Source organism: Meles meles, chromosome 6 (assembly GCF_922984935.1).
Source record: "Meles meles chromosome 6, mMelMel3.1 paternal haplotype, whole genome shotgun sequence".
Classification (NCBI taxonomy): Eukaryota; Metazoa; Chordata; class Mammalia; order Carnivora; family Mustelidae; genus Meles; species Meles meles.
In genome coordinates this window covers 47,588,482-47,603,308 of record NC_060071.1, presented here as the reverse complement: position 1 = coordinate 47,603,308, position 14,827 = coordinate 47,588,482, and the positions used below count along the sequence as shown (strand labels likewise).

The window sequence follows — 14,827 nt, the reverse complement described above, 5'->3', positions numbered from 1 at the left end:
AGGCATACACACATACGTAAGATATATACATACATATGTGTGACTACGTAAGACATCACAACAAAACAATCCATCCTTGAAAATAATATTTAGAAAGAAAAAGGATTATTTTCTGTTTGAATAAACAGAACTGCAAATAGACCTAAAAAAAAATGCCAGGATTGTTCCAGGAGGGGCAAGCTGTATAAGTGGGGTGCTTGTTCCTTCCGCTGGGTTGTTCTGTGGGTGCACATGAGGCTTCAGAAGACCGCAGAAGCAGCTAACTGGCATCCCTGAGTCCAGCCAGACAGCAGTGGAAGAGGCAGCTCCTGAGCCAGCCAGCACAGGTAGCAAGGCCCCTGTGGCAAGCAGCTTTCCTGGAAGAGGCCTGTGATAATCAAGGTCTTCTGCGTGGCTTCCTTCTGTGTGTCAGACTGCCCTGCCTTTGTTCCCCCTGGCCCGTACTGGAGCGCCTGATGGACTGCAGGGAGCTCTCTCACGTCTGTGGGATGTGCAGCCCTTACCAACCAGCTCAGAAGCCCCTTCACTGTGTTCTCATGCAGCAGCTCTTGTGGGCTGTCGCAGTCAATCAGCCTGTCTCGGTCTCTCCTGTTTCAGTGTTCTTCAGTGGGATCGACTTGTCTGATTTGCTGATTAGAAACAAACCATTGCTTGTTCAATCTGCAGATGAATGTCCCTGGCTGTGTGTCCCTCCCTCCATCATCCTTGTTGCCTGTGCTCTTTCTACAACATCTCCGAGACTCGGCTGTGATGCAGGCTTAGGCTTCTCTCTCTGGGCTCTACTTCTTCAGGTGCCCCACCGTCTATCCCTGTGCTCCCCAAGGTCTCCCTGACTTTCCCTCTCCTGTTAGTTAATAGAATGGGACCCAAGCCCTGTGCACTGCAATGCTCTCTACAGAACAGTCCTGCTTCCTTGATGGTTGTGCCGTCTCAGTTGGCATGGGGCAGCATCCCGACATCCTCCTGCCCTGGGCTTCTTGAGGGGGAGGATTCTGATGAGGTGATACCCTCACCGCCACTCCTCTTCCATGTTCTTCATCTGCTCAGTCAAGCTGCTTTGTTTTTGCTGCATCAAAGTCTTAGCTGACAAGCATCTGTCCCAGGCTCTGGGGCTCTCCTTGTCTTTGTGGCTGCTTGCTCATTTCATTATTTCCACAGAGAGGCAACTTAGGCCCTCACAAGTAGTCATCTATGAGCCAGGAACTCTGCTTAGCGCCCTGGATTAAATCAGGCTGTTGTTTATAGTGCCTAATACAGCCAAGGGCGGCCAGATTTCCCTCCAGATGAGCCACCAACCTGGGCCCTGGGCTCTTGGGAAAAACCCCATCCCTGGGGCCTTGCTTCTGTAGACTTGGCTCTGCCCCCTAAGCTCCCTAGGGGCAGCACATCCAGCCTGAAGTGCGGCTGCTCAGCTGTCTGGGGGTCTGTGTGGCTCTCTGAAACTGACAACTTTAGAAACTGTCCAGGTTGGATGGCTTAGCCAGGTGGTTAGGTTTACTAGTGGTCTTATGTGGCGAGAACTAGTTTGGTACCACCAGCATCTGGAGCTTTAGGAACAAAGAATAAAAGAGTATTTCATCAAAAGGCTTGGAAAAGAAACCACAATGAGCTGTGGGGTTTTGGTTGTTGTTTTTAAGATCTTAGAAGCCTTGGCGTTTCTAGGTACCTTAAAAAACCCCAAAATACCAAATTACAGTGTGCAGAGGCCACAGGCTATGCAGAGAACACAGCATATGCTATGCAAACACCGGATGCTCTCCCCAGGAGAGACTCCTATCCTGAGTGTCTCCCTAAGCCACACACTGGTCCTTGTGTTCAGGTTACAAGAAGAGAACTGGGGCAGGGAATCAGGCCACGAGAGTCACTCTCTCTACCACTTGGGAGGCCCTGGGCTGCTGATGGTGGCCAGCAAGAGCCAAAAGAACAGGCCACCCTGTACTCTGTGGATAGCTCCTCTCCACAGCTGCTCTGCTTATCCTTACAACAGCCTGGGGCGCCTTGGGGAAGCCAGACCAGAGACTCCTTGAGCCAGCCTCCAGTGAGGGAGGCTACACACTCCATATGAGATTGTGGAAGAGGACAGTAGGGAAAGGACACAGGACTGATGGCTCCAGGGGACCCAACTAGACTCTGGTCGTGCAGCAGGAAAAGGGGGTGAGCATAAACCTCATTCCCGCAGTCTCCGGTCTGGTTCCCCAGGGGGTCAAGTGCCCCCAGGTGTGAGTCCCTGGCCCTCTGCTGGTGTCTCACAACCGGTCAGGGCTCTCCCAGGGTCTGAGTCATCACAGTGGGCTCTGAGGGCACAGGCTCTCTGGAGTGTCAGGCTGGGTGGCCCCTATCTGCACAATCCTGGCTTCCAACATGAACTGGAACAGGCACCCACACTACACAGGCACATACATGCTAGAAGTTTCTACTGACGTCAGAAAACCACCAGACAAGAGGGGATGTGTAACAGAGACTTTCTTTAGATGGAGGACCATCCTGGAAGAATGGGGAGTAGTTCTAAGAACCTGGAAGAAGTATGCTGGGGTTACCCAAGGGGGAGCCTCATGACTGGGCTCCTCTGTCTCACTCAAAAAGATAGGCTTACCCGTGACCTTCCCCCAGGGAGGTTCCTAGGAGGCTGATTATGGAATTTTACCTCAGATATCTAGGCACTAGTTCAGCCCCACTGAGGATTCCTTACTCAACCCAATAATAACTCTCTGAGAAAAGCACAATCTTCTGGTTCCACAAAGCAGAGAAGGGAGGTGGGTATTGGGGAACGGTTTGCCCCATGGGGCCAAAGCAAAAACAGAACCAAATATGACCACAAGACTGGATAGGGATGGGGCAGAAGTCTAGTGACAGGCTCCAACTAAGCCCTGCCAGGCCCAGCCAGCCAGAACCTGGCCGGTTCCTTACCAATGAAGAGGGGTAGGGATCCGAGAGGCACTTAATAGCCTGCCCAAGTAGACCCTGATCCTTACCCTTCCTCAGCTTCCACTTTAGTCATGCTGTACTAAAAACTGAAGTCTTGCCCTAGCCAAGAGACTGCTGCGATAAAGAAGAACTGGAGAGGGAGCTCACAATGTGAATTCCCAAGGTGTGCAATTCCTTCTGTACCATCAGGCACCTGAGTCAAGAGTGAAATACTCCCAGAAAGTCTACATAAGCCCTGTATTTCCAACCAAACAAAAGGTGGGGCTTCACTCAACACACTGGGCAAATCCACCATGGTTTGACTTGGTTAATTTTCAACCTTTTCCTCTCCCTTTGAAGTGCAAGACCTTACGTATGCAGGACTGAGTCTGGGTATGTGGCCTGCTGGCCTTGCATGCTGCAGCTGGGTGACTGCTGTGATTCTTGGTGTGATCTGGGCGGTGATATTTCCAAGCCCATCCTCCCTGCTTCTCTCTGCTATCGCTCTGGCTACTGGCCCTTTTCCTTGCTGTGGGTCCTACCTTCAAACCACTCAATGATTCAAAGATGAAATGCCAATCAAATGCTTCCATAATGAAAGACCTAATCACTCTACAGCATGTGTACATTCAATGACCCTAAACAACACCTCTGTTAGCCATGCTGGGAAGCCGTTGCCTAAGAACAGGCCTACACCCAGTGTGGAGGTTGGGTGACTGCCTAGGTGATCTTGGCAGTGGGCTCCTGGTTGGTTTTGGACTATTTAGGACTGTGCAATGGAGCTTGGGAGCAAAGTCGATAGAGGCTTCCCAGTGGGCCTTAACTCCAGCAGGCCAAGACAGAGTAAGTTCTCATTCTGTAACCTAGGATTTCTCCAAGTATGGTCCAAGTACGTGGTTTATGAACCATGTACGTCAGCATCAGCTACAGCTGTTTCATAAAAATGCAGATTCCTGGGCTCTGTTCTAGACTGAATCAGTCTTTGATGCTCAGGCTGAAAAAATCATCTTGATGATCCTGGTGCAAGTTTGCAAACCCTTGCTGAGGTATCACTACAGTCTGAAAATGGCTCTAAGTACTCCAGCCAGTTCTACTAAGCCAAAGACCAGAACCTGAGAACAGAAATGGGGAAATTACATCCTTCTGTGGCAGGTTACACAGCTGTCACTTGACTTCACATCCAAGTGCCATGGGATGAGACGGACACAGGGGAGGGGGGGTCATGTAATGCCTGTTCACTGCCTCTTCCTCAGGCATCATCCTTTCAGTGGTCCTGGCTGGCGTTCTGGGCATCTGTGTTGTCCTGGCAGTGTCCATTTGGCTTTTCAGAAGAAAGAAGAGGTGAGCTGGTTTGGGTTCAAAATGGGAGCTGGGTAGCTTATTTGTCCACGAGGAATGATCTGTCTGGGAAGGCAGTCTGCAGAATGAAGAGCCCCCATCACCTGTACCAACGCTGATCCTAGGAGTGCTGTCTCCCAAACACCATCGCCCCCAGCCTCCTTTGCATGAGATCCTGGGCCATTAGGCTCAGAAGCAGAGATGTGCCTGTGGCTGTGGCTAACACCTGAAGACAAGTCTCTTGATTTGGGGGTGGGGAGGTCCCATTTGCCTGAACACAAGCAGCAAGACTGTCTTCTTTCTAACATCTTTATATCTGTTTTGTTGTTGTTGTTGTTGTTTTGCCTCTGAATCCAAAAAGGAAAATGAAGGGAAACTTGATGTATCACTCCCATTAGCTATTAACGCCCATTGCTTATGTTTTTATTGATGTTTTGTTTTTTTAAAACCAATTTATTTTTCTGGAGTATATAAAAAAAGTTTCCAGGAATCCTGTTATGGAATCAAAGGTTTAAAGTTGGGGTGGTAATGAGACCTTCTTCAAAATGCAGGTCTATTATCATCAGTTGTTATAAGAGAACAGTTGGAAAATGACCAGGTTCCTTTTCGGTTAATGCTTTATTTGGGGGGCATTCCTCCCAAGACCGACAGAACAGGGGAAGGGTCCTCATGAGAGGAATCTGACCCATACCTAAGTCAGGCTGCTCTCTGCTTATCTCTTCTCTTTAACTGAGACTGGTGTGTTCTTCTTGTTCCAATAGCAAAAAAAGCGACAACAAAGGAGTCATTTACAAACCAGCCATCAAGAAGGAGACTGAAGCCCATGCCTGAGGCCCCAGAACTCCCAGGCACATCCAAGGAAGGACTTTGCTTTGGACACTACACACTGTGGCTCCCTAAACAATTGAAATACCTAAGGGTTCTCTGAAGCCCAACCCACAGATGCCCCAGACCCATGGGGGCCTCTAGGTGGGTGCCCTCCCATCCTGATGCACAGCCACTGCCAGCACGATCTGTGGATGGGAGAACTCGCTAAAGAGGCAGGAGCCCTGAGCTGTCTGCTTCATCTGTGTGAGACCATTAAGTTGTCTCGATTCTGGGGGCATAAACCAAGTCACCCACTGGGCCTGTGATTGGTCAGAAAACACTTTCATCCAGGGATTCCCTGTAGTGTGGTTTCAAGGATCTTGGAAATTCTGCTTCTTGTCCAAGTTTTCAGACCAGAATGTGTACTCTTTGCTTAGATTTTGCTTTTGAGACTCAGTTTCTTTCCTCAGGGAAGGGGTTGTTGTCTTTCTCTGATTCCTTCTGCTATGACAAAACTTTTGGTCTAACCTTACAACTGGGAGGAAGAATGATACAGGAAGGTTCAAGGTGTCAGAGACAAAAAGAAAACAAAAGATATTCTTTGAAACACAGTAGAGGTATATCCAAAGTCCTGTCCTTTGGATCAAAAGCACTGAATGGACCTGAGATGGAGAGACTGAGAAGACACGTAAGGTCTGAAGGAACTCACTTTGGAGTCAGAAATGGAGTCAGAAGTTGTCAAGTTGCAAGCATGAGAAGGACAGAATATTAAGCCCAAGCCCAACCTCCTGTCAGCAGCGCAATTGTGCTTTGTACTTTACAGATTGATAAATGATCAGGCTATTCCTTGAAAAGCGTTGTTGCTTTCTCTCTCCTAGAGTAGACGTGAGTTCTGAGATGACCCAAACCGCTTTTGAACCTAGAGGAAATAGGCAGAAGCATAATGATTGAAGAGCTTTGTCAGCTGCCCAGATTTCATTTCGGCCACTTCTGTGGTGTCCCTACTGCCAATGTGGAATTGGGATGTCCCTACTTCCCTGACTTGGAGGATGTTGAGTCACGGCTTGCTTGAAATCTGTTTCAAGCTATGAAAGCAGGAAGTTATCTGTGCAGGGTGGGGGCATCATGGTATTTAGGGACCAATAATAACAGAATGTTACAAAGATACTTCATGGTCGTCTACCTGAGTCACAGTTTCTGTGAAGACTTAACTCTTTCACTGATGCAGGAGCCCCATGAAGACCAGTTAGTTCCATGACTGAGAAGGAGCCTCCACTACCAACTTCCAACTTCTCGTGGCCGGCACTTTGCAGTTCACAGAGAACTTTCTGATTCCTGGTCTCATTTTGACAGCACGGAATGTCCTATCAAAGCACAAGTTTCTTTATAACATCTTTTTCCTTCTATTCCTCCCTCTCACTCTGAGAACAGTCTTCTCCTTTCTCTACCATCATGACTTTTTGTACTGGTGGCAAGCTCCATGGCTTTGTAGTGAGTTTGCTAAACCGAGTTACAGAAGACCTAATGAACACTCAGACGTGTGTGTGCACGAGATTTTTGACAGCCTGGGAGTCTGGGTGGCATCCTCACCTTGCCTTTAGCATGGCTCATGCTGACCAAATGACAGCAGGGAGAAGCCTCATGACAGAGTGACGTGAATTAGATGATGCTTCCTTGGACTTGGCCCAAAGTTGCCCATCAGAAACCAACATAAATCATCCAGAGCCCCGGGACTATCTACCTTTTATGGGCAATTCTTGCAAGAGAACAAAGAGATCATTGTACCTGACACAATGGCTATTCATAAGAAGGGAGACTGACGAGGCCATGAAAACAGTGGCATTTTCTCCTGCCCTGTGGCTGAGGTAAAGCAAAAGCAGGGAGGCAGACAGAAGGCTCCAAGAATCAACACTGTCAGCTTCCTTGCTAATCATTATGGGGCTCCTGGGGACCAAGCTTAGGACGTGGGAAGCCTTTCCTCAGCTTCTCACTCATTCCACTGACACCAGTCGCCACTGAAGGAAACCAGCACCGTGGTATGTGAATTTCCTGTCTCACTCGAATCCCCTGGAGGGCCCAGGTGCTGTGCTGGGTGCACTACAGGTAGAGATCACAAAGACAAGGCCCGTGTGGGAAAAGGACAGGGAAGACCCGGGTTTCTTTGTTTCTTACTATGGGACAGCTTGAGTCTCTTTGTTCTGTTTCTTTAGGATCATTTGATAAAAATAGTAAAAACGTATACCTATTTCCCTTAATAGATATCCTAGGATTTTGCTGCATTGACTATTAATCCCATTTCAAGTTCAGACCTTAAATTCTTCTCCCCTTCACTAAACTCTCTGAAGGCCTCCTGAGCACCACTGGGAAGCACTGGGGTCTGCAGCACTCCTCTGTCCCTGTGCCTTGGATGGACCATAGGCCACTGTGATAATGGTCTCTTTAGCACTTCTATATTTATTGTAAGAATGATTGTAATGAAGACATAAACTGTAAATATGAGAAATTATAAATAAAATGTTTTTCACAACAGACTTTTTTTGGGAGGTGAGGTTAAAGCGTTGTTGTTGGCAAAGCACTTTGTAGTTCCTGGTCTGTGGTGACAGGTAACTGATTAGAGCAAGTAATGTCACTTGTCTATAATATCTTAGAACCTGGCTCCAAAGGAAAACACAGTGATGTACTTAATCATTTTATTGAGGATGGAGGCCTATGGAGTATGCAGCCCTGGGGTCACATAATTGCTTAGTGAGCAGAGCTGGGAAGTCTAGAATAATCAGGGAAAGGCTCAGAGAGAAGGGGTTATCTAAGCTGGGGCTCAAAGAAGAAGTCAGATTTGAACAGAAGGATAGAAAGAGGGAGGCATTCCTAACAAGGGGGCATGAATATAAAGAATGGGTCTTATGTCTCTCTACTTCACTAGGTATTGCATTTAGTGGGTTGAAGCCTTTCCTGGTTGCCTGTTAGCTATTTTGGATTTTTTTTTCCCCCAAAACATGCTACCATCTTCCACAGAATTTTGTAAATCCAAATCCAGATTTCACCTCTGGTTTGGTAAAAAAGGCAATCCTGTAGAGGTTACAAACAGGTACCATCATTGTTTATTTAGGAAAGCTTCTAATTTTCAATTCAGTTGCCCAAGGATGGAAACAGATGACCTGTCCAAAGGTAATTTTGCTCCAGCAGATGATAAAGCAGTGGGCCCAGCTTCAGAACAGAAACATTATAAAACCTCCGGGTTCTGACAGTCTCTTCAGTGAGGACACAGGTATTTTTCAGCTCACCCCCTTTAGCATCCTTCAGAGGTGAAGACGGGTGGAGCAAGGCACCCCCAAAGTGCCTGTGCGACTCTCATTCCTTTACACCTGCTCCCATCCCACTGGGGCTGGGGCGACAGGGGGTGAGTCTGGATTGAGCAACAGAAGTCATCTCCCTCTCCTCTCTCCATAGCCTTGTTCCCCATTCCTTGAACTCAAGATTCTTTGGGGTTGATGACCAGGGACATGTGGTGGCAAGAGCCATGGATTGGCAGGGGAGACTCAAGTCTTTTTTCAGGTTAGCCATTATCTCCTCATGTGAATCAAGCTATATGGACAATCTAGAGCATACAGTTCAATAGGATATACAACGATACAATGGGAGACATGTGAAAATTTAAAGGTATGGTAGCCACACACCCCAAAAAGGAAAAAATAATAGTGACATCAATTTTAGTAATAAATTATAAAGCCCAGTAGATCCAAAATGCTATAATTTCAACATGTAATCAATATTTTGATATGAGATCGTTTCATTCCTTTTTCTGTAGTAAGTCTCTGTATTGTACATTAACAGCACTGCTTGATTCAGATGCTAAATTTTCTTTGAAAATATTTGATCTGTATTTAGATTTCACAAAATTACATTGGAAAAGGCAGATTCACAAGCCTGAGTGGCTCCACACACACTTAAAAGTTTTCCAAAACCTGAAGCAATTATCAGCTTTTAAATTTAAATTGATTAAAGCAAAAGAAATCAAATGTTTTCTCACTTTCATTAGACACAAGTGCTCAGTAGCCACATGTGGCCAGAGGCCAACACAGCCACTGTGCAGATATGGACCCCTAACCTCCTCCTTCGACAAAGCCTTTGGTAGGGTTAAACCTAGAGAACCTTCATGCAAAATCCACCTGAGAAGAAAGCTTTGGGGACTGAGAGATGGGGGTGAGAGATAGAGGATGGGGGAATCCAGGCAGGTGGATATGGAGGCTGGAAGAAAAGAACGCAGACAGAAAATCAGGCCAAGGTGAACAGACCAGCAGACCTTAGGCTCAGCTCCCCTTCTCTTTGTACCTTTTCTTGTAGCTCTATGGGGGTTCCCAGCCCTCCTTGCCCTGGCTGTGTCTCTTGGCCATGTCCTGGGATCCAGGTGCTCAGCAGTGACTCAACTGAGAGCATTCTGGTGCCTTTGCAGGAGCATGAGCTAAAGGCATGAGGGTGCCTGGTTAACTTATTGGGGGACCTCGCTGCAGGACCCTGGCCAAGTGCCAGGTGCTAACTGTCCCCGTAACACCTCCTCCCTGATCTCAGAGTCCAAACATTCCTGCTTTATCTCTACTCTTCTGGACCTAGGCAGCTGGAAGGGAGCAAATGCCTGAAATCCCAGTCTCTTGAACTGTCAGCTGGGCTTAGTCCCTCAGTTTGGAGGGAGTTGCAAGTTACCTTCCATCAGGGCGTGGGGAAAAGTTTTGAGACAAGAGGAAAGGGGACCTCTGTTGCTGCTAGCTGAGCTGCAGTGGGTACCTGGCATCCATTCCACACTACATACAGCCTGGCAGACGCGCATGAACTACTCTGGTCCTCTGGCTCAGACTCAACTATGACAGGGTAGGGGAGAAGGTGTGAGGCCCAGACAGTGGTGGAAAGGAGGGGCCCTATGCTCTACCTGTACCCTGTCATTTCAGAATGACTGGGCAGGGATAAGGACCTAAGTGCTTTGTGATACAGAATTATTCACCATAAAAACAAATTATTATGACCAGATAAGCATAATGTTATGACTGCAGGTCAATCAGGGATTCAGTAAGCCTCCCACTTGTATGTTCTAGACTGCACCTTCACTCCATTATCCCACAACCCAGGGAAAAGAGGAAACATTGCCTTTTTAAGTGGGAAACCAAACAAGGGCTCTTGCCCAGGGCTAAATGAGGGTCACACAGCTCCTGTAGCTCACTGATCCTCAGTGACAGGATGGGGTCTGCCCTTGCAGCTCCAGTGACATGGAAACATCTTCATGTAATAGAATTTACCATGCTTATCTCAATCATGCCACCTCCTCATGAAGCCCCAAAGGCTAAAGAGACACTCAAGGCATTGTGCCACTGATTTCTAGAAAGTCAACAACAACCTCCTGCCTCCAATCTGCCTGGTAATATTAAACCCTGGCCTCTGTTCAGGAGAAGTCTGACTGAAGATTGTCAACTGCAAGTACACAAAGGAGTCAGCTCTGCCCCTGGGATGTTACCCTCACCTCTTACTTCAGCAAATCAAATATGTCCCAAGGATACATTCATTGAACTTCTCTGTATTCCTAAGGCTGAACTGGAGAGAAGGAATAAATATACACATGCACGTACTCTACAAATCCATTTGTATAAAACTCTAAAAAGTGCAAAATAAGCTACAGTGATAGAAAGCATACTGGTGGTTGCCTAGAGATGAGGTGGTGGTGGAAGGTGGGGGTACCACAAATTGGCAAGGTCAGGTGTATGTTCATTATCCTGTTTGTGGTGATGGTTTCCCCACATAGGTCAATACAATTCAAATTTTATACCTTAAATATGTGTCATTTATCTTACAACAATTATCCCCCAATAAAACTGTAAAAAAAAAAAAAAAAGAAGAAGAAGAAAAAGAAAACCTCCTATACACAACCAAATGACACCTTGCCCTGTCCTGGCATTTCCATTGCGAGCTTATCCTCCTGATCCATCTAGAAGAAGTCTGCCAGAACTGCACCTTCCCTGGGACCCACCCTGTGGGTGGGAGCCCAGGAAGGAGTGTGATGTCTATTCACGCGGCCAGCTATGACCTCTTGATATTGTAAGTCAAAGTCATTATTTCTGCTTGAGTTCACTAGTTTCAAATATTAACTTTTAATTACCTGCAATGAAGACAACAAACACAGGGCTATGGGTTCAAGGACAGACTTAGACCTCTGTAGGAACTCTGTGTCAGTAATGAGAGTCTACTGGCTTCTCCGCAAGAGAAGTTGCAAGAGGCAACGACTCTTCTGGTGAGGCAGGTAACATAACCAGTTAGGTCATCTGCTGAAACTAGTTTCCCAAGCTACCTAGACATCCAACAACAGATCTCATGCATCTTAGTTTCTTTCCTTCCCAAACACTCAACAAATAATCATTTGAAAAGTTTTCCTTAATAAAGCACAATCTTCCCATGGAGAATCAGCATGATCAGGAGCTTATCACTTCCTCTTAGTCACTGGGTGAAATCAGAATTAATCTACTGTGATACTATGATGTAGTAAGAAATATGTGTTTGGTATTTTTACCCAGTTCCTGGCACAGAGCTCCCAAATGTTATTCATAATAAGCCCCTTTAAGCCATACCTAAGTTTATGCTAAAAGGTGATACGTGGAGGGTAGGGGGCTGGATGCCACAGGGAACAGCCATGTGGTTAGAGGGCTGGAACTTTCAGCCCTACCCCCTGACTTCCAGGAGAAGACTGGGAACTGAGTTCAATAGCCAATAACTTAATCAATCATGCCTATATAACAGGACCCCCACAGAAACCCCAAACAATGGGGTTTGGAGAGCTTCCAATAAATGCAGGTACTGAGAGGTTGATGCACCCAGAGAGGGCATGGAATCTCTGTGCCCCTTTCTCATACCTTGACCTATGCACTTCTTTACCTGGCTGTTCACCTGTATTCTTTACAATATCCTGTATAATAAACCAGTAAATATAAGTAAATGTTTCCCTGGGTTTTGTGAGCTGATCTAGCAAATCATCAGTCATGGGAACCCACAATTTATAGCTGGTTGGTCGGAAGTAGAGGTGACGACCTGGAACTTGCAATTGGTATCTGAAGTGGGGGCAGTCTTGTGGGATTGAGCCCTTAACTTGCAGGGTCTGTACTAACTTGGGGCAGTCAGTGCCAGAAATGAGTTAAATCTACTATGTGTAGAACACATACTCAGTATCCACAGAGAACTGAACTGCGTGGTGTGGAAAAGCTCACACAACTGGTGTCAGAACAGCATTTCCCTTTATCTCTCTTCTATCATTCAAAGTAACTTCCAGTTGACCTCCTTTCTCATAACTCCTTATTCAAAAGCAAAAATTTAATGAATAACTACTGTCTGCTGAGCGCAGATTAAGCGATGGGGAGTCAAGCCTGATGCAGAGAGTTCCTATATTCAATGATAATTGGTATCACAATCTCACTTGGGGAAGGAAGCAGAAACCACTAACCACAGTACACAGAAGAGCAGCCGGCAAAGAACACTACATGCCTATCAAGAGAAGAACAGCCAAACAAACTGCACACCCAAAAGATGGAATGCTTTTCATCGAGAAGGGGCAAATTACTATATACAGAAATATGGATGAATCTCAGAAAATTATGTTGGATGAAAGAAGTCAGACACAAAAGAGTACATTTAGTGTTATTGCATTTATATAAAGTTCAAAACAAGGAAATTAATCTCCCCCGGTGACAGAAGCAGCTGCCTCTGTGGAAGGTGGGGTGGATTGACTAGAATGGAGCACAAGGGACCCAGATGGAGAAAGGTGGTGTTCTGTATCTTGATAGGGTTGGTGGTTACATATGTGTATCCATTTGTCAAAACTTTACTTTATACTTTAAATCTGTTCATTTTATTGTATGTAAATTATTCCTTGATTTATAAAAAAATATGCTAAAGGGAATAGTGGACAAAGCGACTTGCTTTGAGTCTAATCAGGAACGATTTCACAAAGGGTAACATTTGAGCAGGACCTTGGAGGAGGAATAGGATGCTTTCTTTCTGGTTGGAACTAACAAAAGCAAGTATGTGGAGGTATGAAAGTCCACTGTGTGTTATAATAGAGATCTCAGGGATGTGCTTGAGAATGGAGAGAGAAGATAGGGAACAGTGCGAGGCAGGAAAAAGTGGCTGTGATCCGATGGTGAAAGGCCCTGAACGATGTGCACTTTCTAATAAGGACAACAGAAATCATGGTGCGTAGAGTATAGTTTTATCTGATTATATAAACAGTGTATGCTCATTAAAAAAAGTTAAAATAATATAGAGAGCCAAAAGTCCCCCATAATCCCAACTCCCAAAATAAGCATTGCTAACAATTCAGTTTCATCTTTCCAGCCTTTATGTACCTGTGTGTATATTTTAATATTCATTTTTCATCAAATGGACCAATAGGATACATATTCTAAGCTCTACAAGGGCTAGCAAGATGCCTACCTACTTTCACTTTCACATTCTCAGTATCTAGCACAATGTCTGGCCTAAGAAATATTTGGTGAATGAAAGAAGGATCTTGCTTTTGTTTTCTAACATGTTCCAAACATCCTAATTCTTTTTTTTTTTTAAGATTTTATTTGTCAGAGAGAGAGGGAGAGCACACATGCAGGGGGAGGGGCAGGCAGAGGGAGAAGCAAGCTCTCTGCTAAGCAAGGAACCTGATATGGGACTCAATTCCAGGACCCCAGGATCATGACCTGAACTGAAGGCAGACGCTTAACCAACTGAGCCACCCAGGCATCCCCATCCTCATTCTTTTTAATGGCTGTAAAGTATTCTGTTCTTCAAGGTCTATCATGTCCTGACAGACATTGTTGAAAATTTCTTACCCTTACAATACTACTGCAAGATGCTTTTGCACTTGAATATATTTCAATAGGATAAATTCCTGGAAAAGAAATTCCTGGTTCAAAATATGCATATCTCAAAATGTTGTAGATATAATGAATTATGCTAAATCTCCACCCAAAGGGCTGTACTAATTTGTTTTCTCACAACATGTTGCTTCTACCATATGTTCAACAATCCTTGATAATATCAATATTTTTCATCTTTGATAATCTGATAATTTAAAAATTATTTGCTTGTTTTGTATTTCTTTTATTAATAATTTAGCATTTCATCTTATATTTATTGGCTATTACATTTTACCTATGAATTATCTATTTATGTCCATGGACTGCTTCACCAAATCATCTTTTTTTATTAATAGAAGTTTCTTATATATTATAGGTGACAACTCTTTGTAATATAAGCCAAAGATATTTCTCCCAGTCCTCTTTGTTTAGGGTGTCTTTTGCTGTTTTCAATTTTATGCAGTCAAATCTGTCCATTTTTTTCCCTTTGTGATTTGTAATGAAGTGCTCAGAAATACTCTATCCACATTAGGATTATGAAACTACAGTTGACCCGGGAGCAACACAAGTTTGAACTGGGCTGGTCCACTTACAGGCAGACTTTTTTCAATAAGCATATTGAAAAATTTTTGAGGACTTGCAACAATTTGAAAAAACCTGTAGACAAACTGCATAGCTGAGAATTATCGAAAAAATTAAGAAAACGTTGGGTGTGTCATGCACAAAATAGATATAGATACTAGTCTACTTTATCATTTACTTCCATAAAACATATACAATCTATTGTAAAAAGTTAAAATGTATCACAATTGATGCAGAGACTGTACATGGCACCATTCAGTCAAGAGAAAGGTAAACAAATAAAGACGCAGTCTTAAACCTTCACTGCATGAAATTTACTG

The 14,827-nt window shown here is 45.0% G+C and overlaps 2 protein-coding genes across 2 annotated transcripts in view; one reads left to right on the top strand and one right to left on the bottom strand.

The window, feature by feature from the left end:
* CA12 (carbonic anhydrase 12) overlaps positions 1–5,821 on the top strand; it is a 56,752-nt gene extending 50,931 nt beyond the window's left edge. Inside the window, exons 11-13 of the mRNA XM_046007815.1 lie at positions 3,265–3,297; positions 4,158–4,245; positions 5,001–5,821. Of these exons, the coding sequence (XP_045863771.1) occupies positions 3,265–3,297; positions 4,158–4,245; positions 5,001–5,073 (194 nt within the window). The 3' untranslated portion in view covers positions 5,074–5,821. The remainder of the gene's footprint in view (positions 1–3,264; positions 3,298–4,157; positions 4,246–5,000) is intronic.
* Positions 1–14,827, bottom strand: part of APH1B (aph-1 homolog B, gamma-secretase subunit) — a 70,580-nt gene that overhangs the window by 2,434 nt on the left and 53,319 nt on the right. The window lies entirely within an intron of this gene.